The sequence below is a fragment of the Ursus americanus genome, chromosome 29 (genome assembly GCF_024610735.1).
Source record: "Ursus americanus isolate L20-20 chromosome 29, mUrsAme1.1.p, whole genome shotgun sequence".
Classification (NCBI taxonomy): domain Eukaryota; kingdom Metazoa; phylum Chordata; class Mammalia; order Carnivora; family Ursidae; genus Ursus; species Ursus americanus.
In genome coordinates, this window is record NC_142155.1 from 25,486,087 (window position 1) to 25,502,524 (window position 16,438).

At 37.6% G+C, this 16,438-nt stretch overlaps 1 protein-coding gene across 25 annotated transcripts in view; it reads left to right on the forward strand.

Moving 5' to 3' along the window:
• PKHD1 (PKHD1 ciliary IPT domain containing fibrocystin/polyductin) overlaps positions 1-16,438 on the forward strand; it is a 513,811-nt gene that overhangs the window by 416,290 nt on the left and 81,083 nt on the right. For 24 of the 25 annotated variants that reach the window (XR_015722268.1, XR_015722269.1, XR_015722271.1 and 21 more), the window contains 3 exons: positions 4,841-4,948; positions 11,108-11,266; positions 13,453-13,572. Coding sequence is in view for 18 of the 25 variants with exons in the window: in XM_087857019.1 (XP_087713145.1) it covers positions 4,841-4,948; positions 11,108-11,266; positions 13,453-13,572 (387 nt within the window). In the remaining 7 variants the exon portion in view is untranslated. The remainder of the gene's footprint in view (positions 1-4,840; positions 4,949-11,107; positions 11,267-13,452; positions 13,573-16,438) is intronic. The other variant, XM_087857026.1, reaches the window with a different exon arrangement.

The window sequence follows — 16,438 nt, forward strand, 5'->3', positions numbered from 1 at the left end:
TAAATGACTCATCCATCAGTTCAAAATATCAGCCTATCTATCAAATAGCTGGTTTCTAGGACTAAGCCATGACTTTACCGTTATTTCTTGCTCTACCCTGGCTATGAGCCTAAGCTCCTTCACATGGATTCTGTAAAATATATGAAATGCCAAAATGTTTAGGAATAAGTCCATTGTAGAAATACTAAATCGTGCTATTCCTGGTAGTTGCATTTATTTTTTGGCCTAAACTATTACTATCATCTGGTATATAACACCTGTCTCTCCTCAGGATATTGTCCTTTCGTTCTTTGTTACATGTCTTAAAAAAAAAAAAAAAAAGGAAAGATATGAAATTCTTTTTTTTTTTTTTTTGAGATTTTATTTATTTATTTGACAGAGAGAGAGAGAAGGAGCACAAGCAGGGGGAGCGGCAGATTGAGGGAGAGGGAGAAGCAGGCTCTCTGAGGAGCAGAGAGCCTGATGTGGGGCTCGATCCCAGAACCCTGGGATCATGACCTGAACCAAAGGCAGATGCTTAACTGACTGAGTCATCCAGGTTCCCCAAAATATAAAATTCTTACGATAAAGTTTCCAAGTTAGTGAATCATCACTCAACATAGTTTTTAATGAATTAATCACAGAATTTTTTTTATATCCCTGTTTTATTTAGCGTATACATTTTGCTTTCCTGTAAAGCTACCCCTTGTCAATTCCAGAAAACAGGATTGGTCCTTCTGAAATTGTTCTTGAGCAGGCAATTGACATTTCATGATTAAATATTTCATAGCTTCAAAACCCTTACTGTTTCAGGCTTGTCTCATTCTCTTCCTTTCTTATTAGAGCTATAAATTTCCCTACTATCTCTTTTTGAGTTGCCTTTCAACTATTTTGGCCTATAAATTCCCTACCCTGTCTCCTTTCTTATCAAGAAACTAAATCTTTTCAGCCTGGGCACAAAAATGACTTCCCTAAACTTTCATAGTCTTGTTACTCTCCTGAGCACCCACCCTGTATACTTTCTGTTTGTACAAGCCAATTTTAGAGGCCCGGGTAATGCTGCTTATTCTCTGAGACTCACCTCATAGACTCAATGTCTTCCATTCTTGCACTCACAAAAATGTATAGTTTACTCACTTTGGTGAAAGTAACACCCAAATTGCTGCCTCATATTTTTGCTCTTCTTGGTCATTTCTTTACCCAAATGGTTAAGCCTGAAACTCCTTAGGTTTAAAATCCCAAGGAAAGAGGGCAGCCCAAAATGATGGGGATGTGCAAGATTGCAGAAACAAGCCACATCATTAAGAAAGTAAGATAATTAAGCAAAGCTACCCAAGGTTGGCCAGTGAAAATTAAACATTCAAGACTGTATTATGAAGTAGTTTAAACTGTCTGTTTTGATGATGTCATTCTGTCCATTCTTCAATGCCATTTGGTTGTTGCTGGCATTTTTGTAGGAGATTCATAAGATAGAACAGTAATCCGCTTACCTTCTGATCTTAAGACAACAGTGTCAAAAATATCAATTTTTGGCTTTTTTAATGTTTTAGTAATGTGTACATCAACTACTCTCACCTGGATACTGAAGCTTACCTACCCCTATCCTCTATTCCATATTATACCCCTATTCCATATCTTATCCATACTCCAAACCTTACACACACTCCATAACTACCTTTGTCCTTTCCGGCTGCTATAACAGAACACCATAGACAGAGTGGCTTAGAAACGAGAAATTTCTTTCTCTCAGTTCTGTGAGAATGGGAAGTCCAAGATCAAGGTGCTGGCAAATTTGGCGTCTAGTGAAGGCAAGCTTCCTGATTATTCATAGATGGCCATTTTCTCACTGTGTCATCACAAAAGGGGGCAAAAGGGGCAAGAGAGCGTTCTGGAGTTTCTTTTAGAAGGATACTCATAACTAATCACTCCATAAAGGCCCCACTTCCAAATCCCAGCACATTGGAGATTAAATTTCCTCATTTGGATTTTGAAGGGACACAAACATTCACTCCATGGCAATACCTTTACCCATACTCTGTAACTTACCCATATCTAGGACATTATTCATACTCCATGTCTTACCCACACTTCATATCCTTAGTCATTCTCCATGCCTTGTCCATATTCCTTTTTAAAAAACTGTGGTAAAATACATACAACATAAACTTGCTGTCATAGCCCTTTTTACACGTACAGTTCAGTTACCTATATGCCTCACCTTACTCATACTTCATACCCTTACCCATATTTTGTACCTTACTCATACTCCATACCTTACTCATACTTCATAACTCACCCTTCTTCATACGTTACCCATACCCACCACTTTACCCATACTCTCTGTTTTACCCATCCTCCATACCTTCTTCCGGACCATACCTTACTCAGACTCTATGCTTTACTTTGCCCCAGCCCTGACACCCTCCCCCAATCCTTCATTATTTTTCCTTCAGTTATTCCAAATATACCATCACCGACTAGCGTAGAATCATATTGTGACCACGCAAAATGAATGAAACTGTTTGCTGTTTCAAATAAAACATGTTTCAAATTAACCATGTCACTCTCAGCCAGCTGACTCATCTGGATTAGTATGGTCACCACTGTCTTCCTTGGAAGATTCACTGAGGAAGTATGAGGAATGGGCTGAAGTTGTTTCTATGCACACATTTTGGTGTGTGTCATGAAGCAGGGAAAAAAATCTTGCGGAGTTTTATGTTTTTAGAATGCCCGCATCACCAAAACACCGTTTTTCATATGCATGAAAGTATCACTTGAAGCCATCATGAACTACTTCTCTTTAACTACAGGAAGAGTAGAACCAAAACCATTTGGGATGGATGACCTAGCTTATTCTAAGTACTTCCTGGAGAAAAACAGTAACAACCAAACCGTATCTGTATGTCTCGTCTAAACCTTCTATTCTTGTCTCAGTAGATCCCCCTCTGAAAAAAGGAGGTTATAATCAATTAACAAAAAAAGTGAATTTATATACTGGAAGATAATTACTTAAGGCTCCTATAGACCTTTTCCTATTTAATTATAGATCCTAGTTGTAGGAAAAAAATACGTTCTTGATATTAAAAAAATAGTCTCAACATTAATGATATGCCAGTTTGCTAATATAGCTAGGGGTGAGAGGGAGAGTTGTGGGGGAGAATTGGGGCGGAAAGGTGTTTTGGAAACCACATGCCCCGCAGAAACACATTCAGCTAGCACTCTCTGCTAAGTCTTGTCGTCAGTTTCAGTCTTGCTTCAAGCCCAGCACCCCATCTCATCCCAAGTGCCCCCAGCCAGTACATTACTTATACCAACCAGCTTGATCAGGGAGCCTGTCGATGGCATTTGTATATTTTACAATTACCATTCCAGAGATATGATGAACCCTGGAGTAAGGTACTGTACTTGGCAGCAACTGCCTCAGCTTTTGGGCACATATGCTTCAAATCTGAGAATATCATAGATATATATGGGAATCTTTGTAGAGATCTCTGAGGCAAGCTGGTATTTAACACAAAAGCAAACCCATTTGGAGCTAAAACACTTTCCATTAGGCAGTTTGGCGGCTGTTCTACGAGCCAGACTCACTGTGCTCGATGGACACATTTCGATTAAATGCTGCTTTGTATTCCTCCAAAGATGGGAACAATAAGGACGTTTGTCAAAGGAAAAACTGCAGCAAACGATTTCATGTTGAACATCTGTACTCTGCAGTTCATTGTTTGCAAGAGTTTATTGACCATAATTTTGATGCATATAGGTTTTAAAGAGTATAAACTGCATTTATCTTGGGTGCCTATCATTTATTTGAGTCTTGGCTTATTTATTTCCATTTTTTCTGGGCATTTTATTTATTTTGGGATGCTGAAGAGATGAAGGAAAAGATGTTTTTGAAAAAGAAGTTTTAGTTAGCTCTGCGAAATTGATGAGGAAAGACAATGTTTCCACAAAAAGGATTAAGCAATTGAATTGAAAAATGTAACACTAAGCATATTATATCTTTATGATACCTTTCAGCCTTAAAGATCTCAAACCAATTTATAAACTTTAAGACCACTCTCCCAACTCATTGTCCATCATATCAATCATCGTGACATTTCCAGAGTGAACTCTAGCAGCTGTTAATTAGCAAAGTAATGTGAGGGTAGTGGAGTCAGAAGACAAATTAATGGCATTGTGAATGGGATCCTGAGTTAAGTTGCCTTCTTTCACTTTAAAAACGGATGGCCTATTGTAAGAAGATGTAAACTTTCTTTTTTTGCATTTTGTTCGTGCATTTATTTATTAAACCATAGCCTAGGCAACCCAAGTTGCTAAATCAGGGTAGCCTTTATCAGTCATGATTTGATGTATCGCTGTGGTCCTGCTCTATTGGCCTAACTCTGCCACCACATAAACTACAGATCCCTGGGGTAAAAGAGAGGCAGAGCCTAGAAACTGGCCACCTATAAGATAATAGACTTTCTTTCTTGACACGCATTTAATAATGAAATAGTTAATGTATAGTAGTGGTTAAGAATGCCAACTTGGAAATCGGACAGCTGTGGGGCTGTAGCCCCTACACTGAGTAATCTCACCTTTCATAAGCTTATCTATTGCCTGTTGTGTAGTTTACTTAAAATGATGTATATAAAACACAGTGTCCGGCATAACAAACTTTCAATTGCTATTATTATTATTATTCTTTCTTGGATTATTTGGTTCCAAGATTTATCTAAGAAAAGCCTGATGGATTTGGTAGTCTGTTTCATTACATCTTGTTTTCCCGTTAGTGCCCAACTGCCTCTTTACAGAGAAGACTTGAAGAAACTGCTCTTAGTAGGTAACTAACGTTTACGTTTGTTTCCGTGTTTGTTTGTAGGGTGTACTCAGGCAGAAAGTCAAGATGGTTACGTGAGCTTCTCCAACTTGGCAGTTTCGATCTCTGGGTCAAATTGGCACTTTCTTTTTACTGTCACTTCCCCTCCAGGTAATATCAGCAGAGTGTGCTTTTACTGTTTCTTAAAAAAAAAAAAAAAGCCTCTTCTTTATAGTGGGAATAGCTCCTATCATGAATAAGAAGTCATCATAGTTTAGAGGAAAAAAATCACTTGGTTATATCATTAAGGTATGAGAAGCAAGAAGACGTGTGGTAATTAAGCCTCCAGAGAATTCTGGTAAGCAAGAATCCAAATGTACATTTTCTTCCAGTTGGTAAAATTTACTTTGAGTGCTGTTTTTTATTATTATTTATTCTTTTTCTGACATGTGGTGGCATTTGGTTGTATATTAATTAGAACGTTTTAATTGATAAGAAAGAGAGTCATGGAAAAAAAGAAAGAAAGAGAGTCATGGGATATTAAGTATTATGAAATTTTATCTTTCAGTTCTGCCCTCCTCACCCACTGCCTCCCCCCAACTCCATAAATTACAACCATACCCATTCAAAATCCTGGTACTTTAGGGGCGCCTGGGTGGCACAGCGGTTAAGCATCTGCCTTCGGCTCAGGGCGTGATCCCGACGTTCTGGGATCGAGCCCCACGTCAGGCTCCTCCACTGGGAGCCTGCTTCTTCCTCTCCCACTCCCCCTGCTGTGTTCCCTCTCTCACTGGCTGTCTCTATCTCTGTTAAATAAATAAATAAAATCTTAAAAAAAAAAATCCTGGTACTTTAGAAGTACAGGTATAAGGTGTATGTAAATTACTTCTATGTTCCAATTCTTCTTGATGAAAACTTGAAGTTTTCTCCCCTTCTGAAGCATTCTTGACAATTTTTGCCTTATTAGAAGGTAATACTACTCAATAAGTTTGAAGTAGATAACATGTTAATTAAACTTCAAATGAACCTATGCAAAATACTCCTCTCCCATTTCCATGAAGGGTCTCCATGAAGCCAAGTCTCCTCCTACCAAGGAGTGGTGAGAATGGAGTTTTTTGTTTTTTTGGGTTTTTTTTTTTTTTTGAGAGAGTAGCTTTGACATCCTCTTTTTAAAATACTGAACTCTCATGGAAACACAGAATAACCCACTGGAAAAAGAAAAAGAGATTTAACTCTCCCATTCATTATTGTGATTTACCAGAAAAAAAAATTCCTCAGCTAAGAGAGCATCTAAAAGAAATCTAAAAATGCTAACACCACATTTGAACTAAAAACGTAGATATTTATAATCAATTATTAATTTGGGGCAGAAAATTAGTTTGATACTAAAGCCACGCAACTGTGGAAAGCAGTTAATGCATGGGTGTGATAATGCAAAGTTTTGTAAAATACGTTCGAATAATCATTACCGGCGTTGAACCAGTTAGTTCATGAAAATGGCCAGCGGAATCCCATGTTTTGATGTAAGATATCTGAAGCCTGACAACAAAATGTTTAATTAAGCCCACATATTAGTTCTCCTCATGAAACTTGAATTCAAACTGTCATAGTATACTTCTCAAAAAACAAAAAGTGCAACTCTTGGGAAAATATATAATGAGCATTTGTCAACAAGTTCTTTAACTCCCTAGTGAGGGTACCAGGAAGACGGCAAAGCTGGTTTAAAGAGCATTTGAGATTACCGTAATTAAAAGATAAGTATTAAAAAGAAGAGCATTTGAGAGATGTGGATCACATAGCCAGCTGAAATAAGTTTGCCACATTGGATACAGGGCAATAGAGCTGTAACCTTTGAGGTTACACGTCTACAGATACCAGTCGCATCTGTACTGGAGAAAAATCATTTGCAGTTTACCAATCTGCTACAAATTAACAAAACTAGGCCTAATTAATATTATATTATATATATTATATACACACACACAAAATATATATACATAATATATATATGTATATATATGTGTATATATATATATACTATATATATTCTCTCTCTCTCTCTCTCTCTCTCTCTCTCTCTCTTGCCCTTAATTCCAAGTCCTGGACAATTTTTCTGCACTTGACTTCTGAGGTCAAGTATATTATTATTAATTTTAATCTTGCAGATATCCTTTAAAACCTCTGAAAGTGCCTTTACATAAGGACAGATCCGTGGAGACATGTGCTCAGTGTTCGGGACCATGGGATTCCCAAGTGTATAGATTTTGAAGGGCAACACTTACAGAGCTGGGTATTTTGTGCCAGATTTGTCCGATTATTTAAAGGACTTTTGTCCTTTAATTTCCCCGTGGTTAACCAAGACTAACTAAATACTTCATCAAGGTTATTTTAAGGAATAAGTGATACAGCCAGATGTAAGACGTGGTGTAGACAAAAACTTCTCAGTAATATTTATGATTTTGAGCGGGCTTTCGTGTTCATGTTCACCAAATGACTACTTGTAGAAGAGGCTAACGGAAGAATTATCTTGAAAAGGTTTTCTTCAGCATTTTTCCTTAAATTATTCTTCATAATTTTCAAAACCACGTCTATGAGGTGAGGCTCTGTCAGAATGAGATTTACGGAGTCTAAATTAGAAGAGAATAGATGGAAGATAGAAGACAAATATCTTAAAATAGAAGAACGATATTTAGAAGTATAGAAATTGAGGAACTGAGGGGGCGCCTGGGTGGTACAGCGGTTGGGCGTCTGCCTTCGGCTCAGGGCGTGATCCCGGAGTCCTGGGATCAAGCCCCACATCAGGCTCCTCTGCTGTGAGCCTGCTTCTTCCTCTCCTACTCCCCCTGCTTGTGTTCCCTCTCTCGCTGGCTGTCTCTATCTCTGTCAAATAAATAAATAAAATCTTTAAAAAAAAAAAAAGAAATTGAGGAACTGAGAAATTAATTAGGTCTGACCAGATGTGTATGGGACCCTCACAAGTCTTTCTAATATGTTCACTAATCCAGCTCATTTATTCATTTTGGAACATCCTGAGACACCACCAAGAAAGAGAAGGGTTTCCGTGTGCTTATTCTATTGACTTCCCAGTCAGCCTTTCCCCCTTCATTATCATTCCCATGGTCTGACTGTGGTTTCTCTGACCATTCTTTGGAGCCATGTTCGTAGGGGATTCTCAAGGGCTGCTGGGCTGAAAAGAGAGGGAGCCAGGGTTCCAAATCCAGAGAAACCCTATTGTCCTTGCCATTTCCATGCCTAGGATAATCTTCCTCCTGAAATTCACATGCTGCGTTCATCATTTCACTCAGATTTCTTCCCAAATGTCACCTCCTCGGAAAGGTCTTTTCCGCCTCGCTCAGTCTACGCCACGACCATTCCTAGCCCTGCTCCATCACCAGTCACTCTCTGTCTGCCAACCTCACTTTGGTCTTCATGGCACTTTACTGCTACATGGCATCAGGGTATCAGCGTATTTGCTTGTTCGTCTATGCCTTTGTGCTCTGCCCCCCGTTAGAACCTAAGTTCCAAAAGGGACAGGAGTTCTGCTGCGCTCAGCACTGTATCTTCGGAATGTAGAAAATCATTCTACATGTGCTACTTAAAAATCGCTGGCACATCAGAGGCACGACTGTTTGTTCATGAGTAAGTGAGGATATTGAGATGATGTCTAAGATAACATTTTTGTATTGTTCTGCTGCTAACCATATTTGAAAGCTGGTGGTCTCTACCCTTAGACCCAGGCACTTCTCTGGGTTTATGAACTAGTTTCACTGACTTCGGCCCCTCTGCCGTTATTTGTGTTCAGAACACTCCCATGGCCTGACCTTCTATGTCCCCCTTGGTTTATGCCACATCCCAGCTCAGAATTCTTCCTTCTCTGACACCTCATTGCCTTCAGAATACAGTCAAGGGGCTTTTGGCTGACATTTACTGTGACCAAAATTTATCTCAACTGTTTTCCAGCATTAATTCCCAATATTTTGCAGCATTAATTTCCTAAACAATTGCTCTTTTCTCCTTCCTGCCTTTATTTGCTTAGCCCTCAAAGCCCCAGCTATTCTCTTTTCTGGGATGCTTTCTCTGACCATATTGATGGGAAATATCCTTCCAGAGCAATCTGCATTATTCTGCTGGCGTGTGTCACATTCTGATTTGTATTACAAATGTTTGTATATCTATCTCATTTTATCTACTAGCTTGTAAATATCTTCAGAATAAGAACAGTGCCTTATCCAGTTAGCAAAGTAAACAATCACTGAGCAATCATTGGAAAATAGATAAAAGAACGAGGAATTTTGTTTTGCTTCTGCAAATCCCCAGTAAAATCCATTCCCCCGTCTCTGGGCTAAATTTATCTTATTCAGATGCTCATAAAAAGCAACTAATTAATAACAAACAAGCCAAGTATGTCTCAAATATAAGATGTACACACAGGAGAACCATTTCTAGCTAATTTTGTTATGGTAGCTTTGGGACTGAGTCAGCCAGGAGTCGAGAGACTGAAAACCTGACTGTGACTTTCAATCAAATTATCAGATTCAGCCCAAGGAAAGCACAGCAAGGAAAAGCATGATGTTTCCTTGCACAGAGAAAATAAAAACTGGTTTTGCCTGCATTATTCAGATGAAAGCAGAGGTTGGTGTGGGTTGGTTTGTTTTGGATGTCCTCCTTAAAAATCGCTGGCTATGACTAACCCACGTTCATAGGCAAGCTTTTTTGTTTTTTAACTTTTCATTTTTGTATTGGGGTATAATTGACATAGGACAAACAATACATACTTAAAACATACAGTTTCATAAATGTTGATGAATCTATACTCCTATGAAACTATCCTCACGATTAAGATAATGAACTTGTCACCCTTAAAATTATAGGTAAATTAAAAATGTTTTTATTTAAAAAATACCATACGGTAAAATTTATTTTTGTAGGTATTTTTATGGATTCAAATACATGAGCAGATTCATGTAATTACCATCACAATCAGGATATAGAACATTTCCAGAAAATCTCCCCTATTCTGTTCCTCTGTCCTCAACGCTCTCCCCTGCACTACCACTAATCCCTGACAATCACTTTTCTGTTCTTTATGTCTACGATTTTGTCTTTTCTACAATGTCATATAAATGGAATCATAAAGTGTGTACCCTTTAGAGATGGACTCTCTCACTTAGCACGATGTCTTTGATGGTCATCCAGTTGTTACTTTCTTACTAATAGTCTGGTTCCTTCTTTCTTTCTTTCTTTCTTTCTTTCTTTCTTTCTTTCTTTCTTTCTTTCTTTCTTTCTTTTTCTTTCTTCCTTCCTTCCTTTCTTTCTTTCTTTCTTTCTTTCTTTCTTTCTTTCTTTCTTTCTTTCTTTCTTCTCTGTCTCTTTCTTTCTTTTTCTTTCCTTCCTGCCTGTCTTCCTTCCATTATTCCTTCCTCCCTCACTCCCAGCCTCCCTCCTTTTGTTCGTTTGTTCCATCTTCTTTTTCTTTTTCTTCCCCTCTTTTTTGGCTGAGTAGTATTTCATTGTCTGGATCAATCATCGTTGGTTTATTCATTCCCATGTTGAAGAACACTTGGGTTGTTTGCGGGCTTGGATGATTACAGATAGAGGTGCTACAAACATTTGTGTACTATTTTTATGTGTATAAGCAAGCTTTTGTTTTCTTAGATCTTGTATGCTTTATTCTAAAAATAATAATGAAGTGAGGAAGTGAAAATGAAATTCTTCAGTCTACTAAAGGATTTGAGATGAATTCCTACAAAGATACAATCTCGAAAGGAACTTGCCCATTTGCCCCATCATCATGACCAAAGTGGCTCTGTCTGCCACTGCTCTACTCCCAGGTTTCCAGATAACAAAATTCTTATGGACATTAGAAAATTCTCTTGGCTCTGTGGTAGGAGACACTGTTCCCCTGTTTTGATGTGTTACATGCCATTTTTTAAATAGAATACCTATGTCAGAGCAAGTAGTTTCACACATTCTGGAGTCGAGAGCATTTCTGTTCTAATTAGTGGAACATGAGAGTGAAACTGAAATTTTGCATTGGTGGAAAAGGTAAGTCTGAGAATGAAAGGAGAGAATTGGAAGAATGTCCCATCAGTAATGGACAGAATTGGAAAGAACAATTGTATGTTATTGTTGGAATTGGATTCTTGTAGTTCTTCAGAAATACAAATCTTGGATGTATTATTAGTTCATTTAATCACTTAATTCAATAAATATTTATTGAACCTAAGTGGCAGGTATAGTTGTAAACATATCTCTTCCACAAAATTTTTATTATATCAGCATTTTAAATCCTATTAATATGTTATTATTGGGGCTTTTTTTTTTTAACAGGAGCCAATTTTACAGCTCGATCAAGGTCATTCACTGTCTCACCTGCGGCTAGGTCAGAGAAGTCAACCATCGTCTTGGCTGCTTCCCTGTGCTCAGTGGCCTCCTGGCTGGCTCTATGCTGTCTGGTGTGCGGTTGGTTTAAGAAAAGCAAAAGTAGAAGTATGTATATTTTTGTTTTGGGAATGAAAATATTGGTGGGGAAATATTATCATGTATAATATACTAACATTTCTTTTTCTTTCCCCAAAGAGAAATTTTTATGAAACTGCAACATATTAAACCACACGGAACCAAATTATTCAGTTCACACAGTAGAGACAAAGATTGCCTAACCTTAAATAATAATAGTGATAATAATGAGAGCTCTTATTTATTGAATACTCAATAGGGGCCAGATTCTAAGTACTTTACATACATGGATTTATTTAGCCTTCATAACAACCCTGTGACGTAGGGTCTGTGTTAAGGAGGTGGAACCCGAGGCACAGAAGTCTAAGTAACTTTCCCATGGTCACAAAATCAGGAAAAAACCAGGCAGTTGGGCTCCAGATCCTATTCTCTGAAACACTATGTTCCACTGCCCAGGTATTTACCTTAAAATAACAATAATACATGCATTATATGTTAACATAATTAACATGTTTTTTAATTTAAAAATGATGTTTTCAAATATATATAATGAAAAGAATGGCAGTTTTATAAAACTCTTTAATATCTGCCTTAAGAAAAGTCAGCTGGATTCTCTTAGCAGCTTCTGCATTACATTTGGTGCAATATATTGCTTTGGCTGAAGTATATGAAGAACATCCAGCCTCATACAAGTACATAGTAGAAGGGGAGGAGTATTTTAATAGCCTTCACAGATAATTGTGGAGAATCTTCCTTGATACTGTACCCAAACTGGCCAAGAGATAGTTACTTAAAGAAACATCTCAATGTACTTTCTATACTCTGTTACATGGAAAACCACTAATCCGTCATGGAGCTTTTACCTACGTAGGAGCTTTTACCCACGCGTGATTTTGAAACATTATGCTTTAGCCATTTGGGAAATATTGTTTCACTGAGTTATAAAGATATTCCAAATGCTGACATATTTCATTCTATAATTTTTTTAAAAAACTGCATTTGGTAATATCAACATTACACTTTAAGAATTAGATATCTGCAAAACTTATAGTTGATATAAATTGTCCAAAATTCTAAATTTCCCATGAAAGTTTGAATTTTATCACTGGTGGCAAATATTGTCAGTTGTTTCATAGCAGTTACAGGCTAGCTTCATTCACTTAAAAAAAAAAAAACCTACCAAATACCCAAGTATGAATAACCAGGATCTGTCTCTCATTCTTCCAAGTTCTTTCAATGTAAAATGACGTTTCCTGAAAAAATCAGGTTTTTAGCTAACCTCAATCACTGAAGTGCTTTTTCTTGAGAAAAATTATCATATGCCATGGCCTGGCATCATGTGACATTACATTATGAATTTTTTTGTTTATCCTCTGCCATTCAAACTAGAATAAAACTCTATGAGAGTAGGGACCAGGGCTTTCTTACTCATTGTCTTTCCATTGCCTAGAACAGTTTGTGGTATGAGCAAGGTAAATATATTTTTGATAAAGATATTTAATAAATTAATGAATAGAATATAAAACATCTCATCAGTCAAAAATAGAAGTCTTCAATCAAAAGCACATATCTGCATGATCTCTAGGGATTGTACCAATGTCAATTTCCTCGTTTTGATATCATACTATATAGTTACATAGGTTAAAAGTGGAGGAGATTGGAGGTGGGTAATTGAATCCTTCCTGTATATTTCTTTGCAGCTTCCTGTGACTCTATCATTATTTCAAAGTAAAAAGTTAAAAAGAGTATTGTAACATTCTATACCAGCTCTGTTCAGTAAAAATATAACATGAACCACACATGTGAGGCACATGATGCAATTTTCTAGTATCCTCTTGACCTAATACATCAAATTTCATTTCAATATGTAATAAATATAAAAATATTATGTATTTTACAGTTTTTCAAAATCATTTGTGTATTTTACACTTACAGCACATCTAAATTCAAACTAGGCACATTTCAAGTATTCTGTAGCCACATATGCTGGCTAATGTATAGTTTTATGCCTTAAAGTTGCTGGTCAGTATAAGGGATTGTACTTCCTTATTTCTTAAGCTCTGAAAACATTATATGCATTCTAGCGCATGTATATCACAATCATCTTGTGGGGGCATATAAGAGAAACACCTTAGCATCTGGACCTGTTTACAAATAAAGATGATGTTTCATTCTAGAAAACAAGAAACAGTCACATCTTTTTCTCTTTACTCTAGAAGTAAAAAGTGAAGATATTTCTGAATTCCAGACTAACGATCAAAAGAATCATATCCACCTCTCATCCAAATGCCAAAGATCACAAGAGACTAAAAAGGAAGATGCCATGATGGGAGAAGGTAAGCTTGGACAGTGATTCCCACAAGAGACACCCATCATGGATGAGCTGTGGCCTCCTTCTCTCCATGGCTGTCAGTTTCTGGATCAATTTAGTTGTTAGCCCCTTCTTTAGTGTTTGTCACTTCTTCTCAAGGAAGTTACACCCCAGCATAGGAGGACGCAAGGCCAGCTGATTCAATGAGCTATTAATCAGTTATTCAATTTGACATTTATATTTTTTCTTTGTAGATGATAATTGGTTGAACATTTGAATTTGTTACATAAAGAAAGGGAAAACCAAAGTATAGGCATATAATCTTTCCCTTAGCTATTGCAAAGCTGCCAGTCTGGCAACATCATCGAATTTGGGAAATAAGATAGTGGAGTTGCCAAATACCAGCTATGCAAATTAGATTGAATATGGAACCCTTAAGAAATGAGTCAGCTTTGTTAAGCTCTGTTTGTTGTTCGGTCATACTTTTTAGCAAAATGTATTATTTGCTTACATTGTACATAAATGCTAGATGATTTTGCTTGTTATATTTTTTATATGCCATTGGAATTGGTGCCAAGCAAAGAAAAGGTAAGCATTTACTTCAGACCAATGCTTTGCCCTTGTCCTTCTAAGACACAGAAAATAGGAAGATGGTGGACAGAACACAAGATGGATTTGCCAAATATGGATATAGTGTCTGAAAAATATTCATATAATTTCCATGGATCTGAAATGCTTTGAAGCATACACTCTACAGAGAATAATATTGCTATTTATTCTAAGCAATAGTCAATATTCATGGTATTTTCTGCTTGACAAAGGAATATGAATCTTAATGGTTCTAGTACCATGTTTAACTAAAAAGTAGCAATTCGATGTTGTTCTGCCTCTCTAGTTCAATGAACTCTGGAGTGTATGTGTGTGTGTGTGTGCACATGTGTGTGTATAAATATCAGTTTGTTTGCCTTTTTGTATTTCTCCTCTGGAGGAAATGAAGTCATTTTTTTTAGAAATATCCCAACAAATTAGCCAGCCATACTCCAGCCTGGCCCCCCAAAGGTGGTATAGGTTTGGAGTGAGCGGGTGTGAGAAGAAGGAAGACAAAGAAAAATGGACAGGAATTCTTTCTGGATTCCATCCAAGACCACACTAATTTTGGTTTCTAGAAAACTCTTGTCCGTATTACTGCATGCAAATTCAGACCAAGTGTTTGAAAATGCTCATCTGAACTCAGCACTGCAAAGAACAGCATATTCAGCTGCATTCTTAAGCAAACAACAAGAGTGATGCTCATCTACCCCTAATCTAATATGGCTATCTCCATGAATCTCAGTTGCCCTACTTAAATTAACTACATTAAGCAGTCCACAATGCCTGGGTGTTTTATTAAGGAACATTTTTTATCTGGTGGCTTATTAATAAATTATCAGGAATGAGATAAAGGACAGGGTTCCTGTGGAAAAGTTTAGATTGAAGGGATGGGAGTATCAAAGGCCATGTTATTGGGACATCCAGGTTAAAAATAGAAAGATGTGTTATCCAAATCCACCCCTAGGGATCATAGCAGATTTGTTTCCTTATTTTCTACGCTTTGTCCAAAGCTAAAGAGCATCGATTCCAAGGCAAGTAATGACGCATTCCCTACTTTTCTTCAGGAATTATTACCAGCTACAAAGCAACTAGTTACTGCTAGCTGCAAATAAGTTTGGTTTTATTTCATTATTTCCATGGCACTTTAGTTTCCCGTTTCCCTCTTTTTCTAAACTTTTGGGATCGGCCATGTCTCTCTCCTGAGCACAATGCATTCACTCAGTACTACCTGCCACTAAGATTATTCAGCTGGTGGACTTGAGCATTTCCACAGTCCCATAGATTCAGACTGTCAACTCATCCTGTTGTGGCTTTTGCTAAAAATTGCATGGTTGCAATGGGGGGAGGTGAAGAGTTACAATGGGGAAAGAGAAGTGTGCTGCATATATCCCTCATATTTTATTGTTACCAGCCATCTGAGCCAGCTTTTAAAATTCATATCTGTGCTTGTCACTCTACCCATCAGAAGATGTGATGAATTCTCAGTGTTAGCTGGAGAGCAGGAGAATGTGACAGTTAACAGCATGAAGGCCAGGAGTCAGACAGACTCAGTTTCACCCTGACTCTCCCGTTGACTTGCTTCCCGGCCTCAAGGAAGCCAACTGTCTTCTCTGTGCCCGTCAGGCTCCCTCACTGGTAAAGTTGTCGTAATAATACCGCCAGTCCTTATGGTTGTTGTGCGGCTTAAGTGAGTTAATATCACTAAAGTGTGCAGAACATTTCCTGGCATATTGTATATAATATATATGTGTTAGCTCTTGTTGGTTCTTCTTGTTAGTTAAGACTCAAAGCCTTCCAAGGCCTGACTCCATCCTATCTTTGTAATCTTACTTTTCAATTCACCTTCCTGCCACCTGCTCACACTCCCCACACTAACCCGAGTTGCTCATCCTGGGACTTGTCTAAGAACTTCCCACCATTGGCTTGCACGGTTTCTTCCAGTTAGATTGTTTGTCTTCACCTGTTAAAACCTCCTGGAGCTTTTAAGCACCAGCTAAATGTGTGTTGTTGTTGTTGTTGTTGTTGTTGTTTCATAAAGTCTTTCCCAGTCCCTCCTACTTCATTGAAAGTTAGTATTTTCCTCTTTGGGTGCCGAGAATATTAACTGTGTGCCTCTGTGGTAGTACTTGTGTTTTTTAGAATTTATCATACGTAGATGGTTGTCTGTTCCCACAGGCCAGGGCTTCTTAACCAGGGTAATTTTGGCCCCCAAGTGGGATGAAAATCTCATCCTGATTTTCCTAGGATTTTCCCAGTTTTAAAAATCAAAGCCTTATGTCTCAGGAACTCCCTCAGTCTCA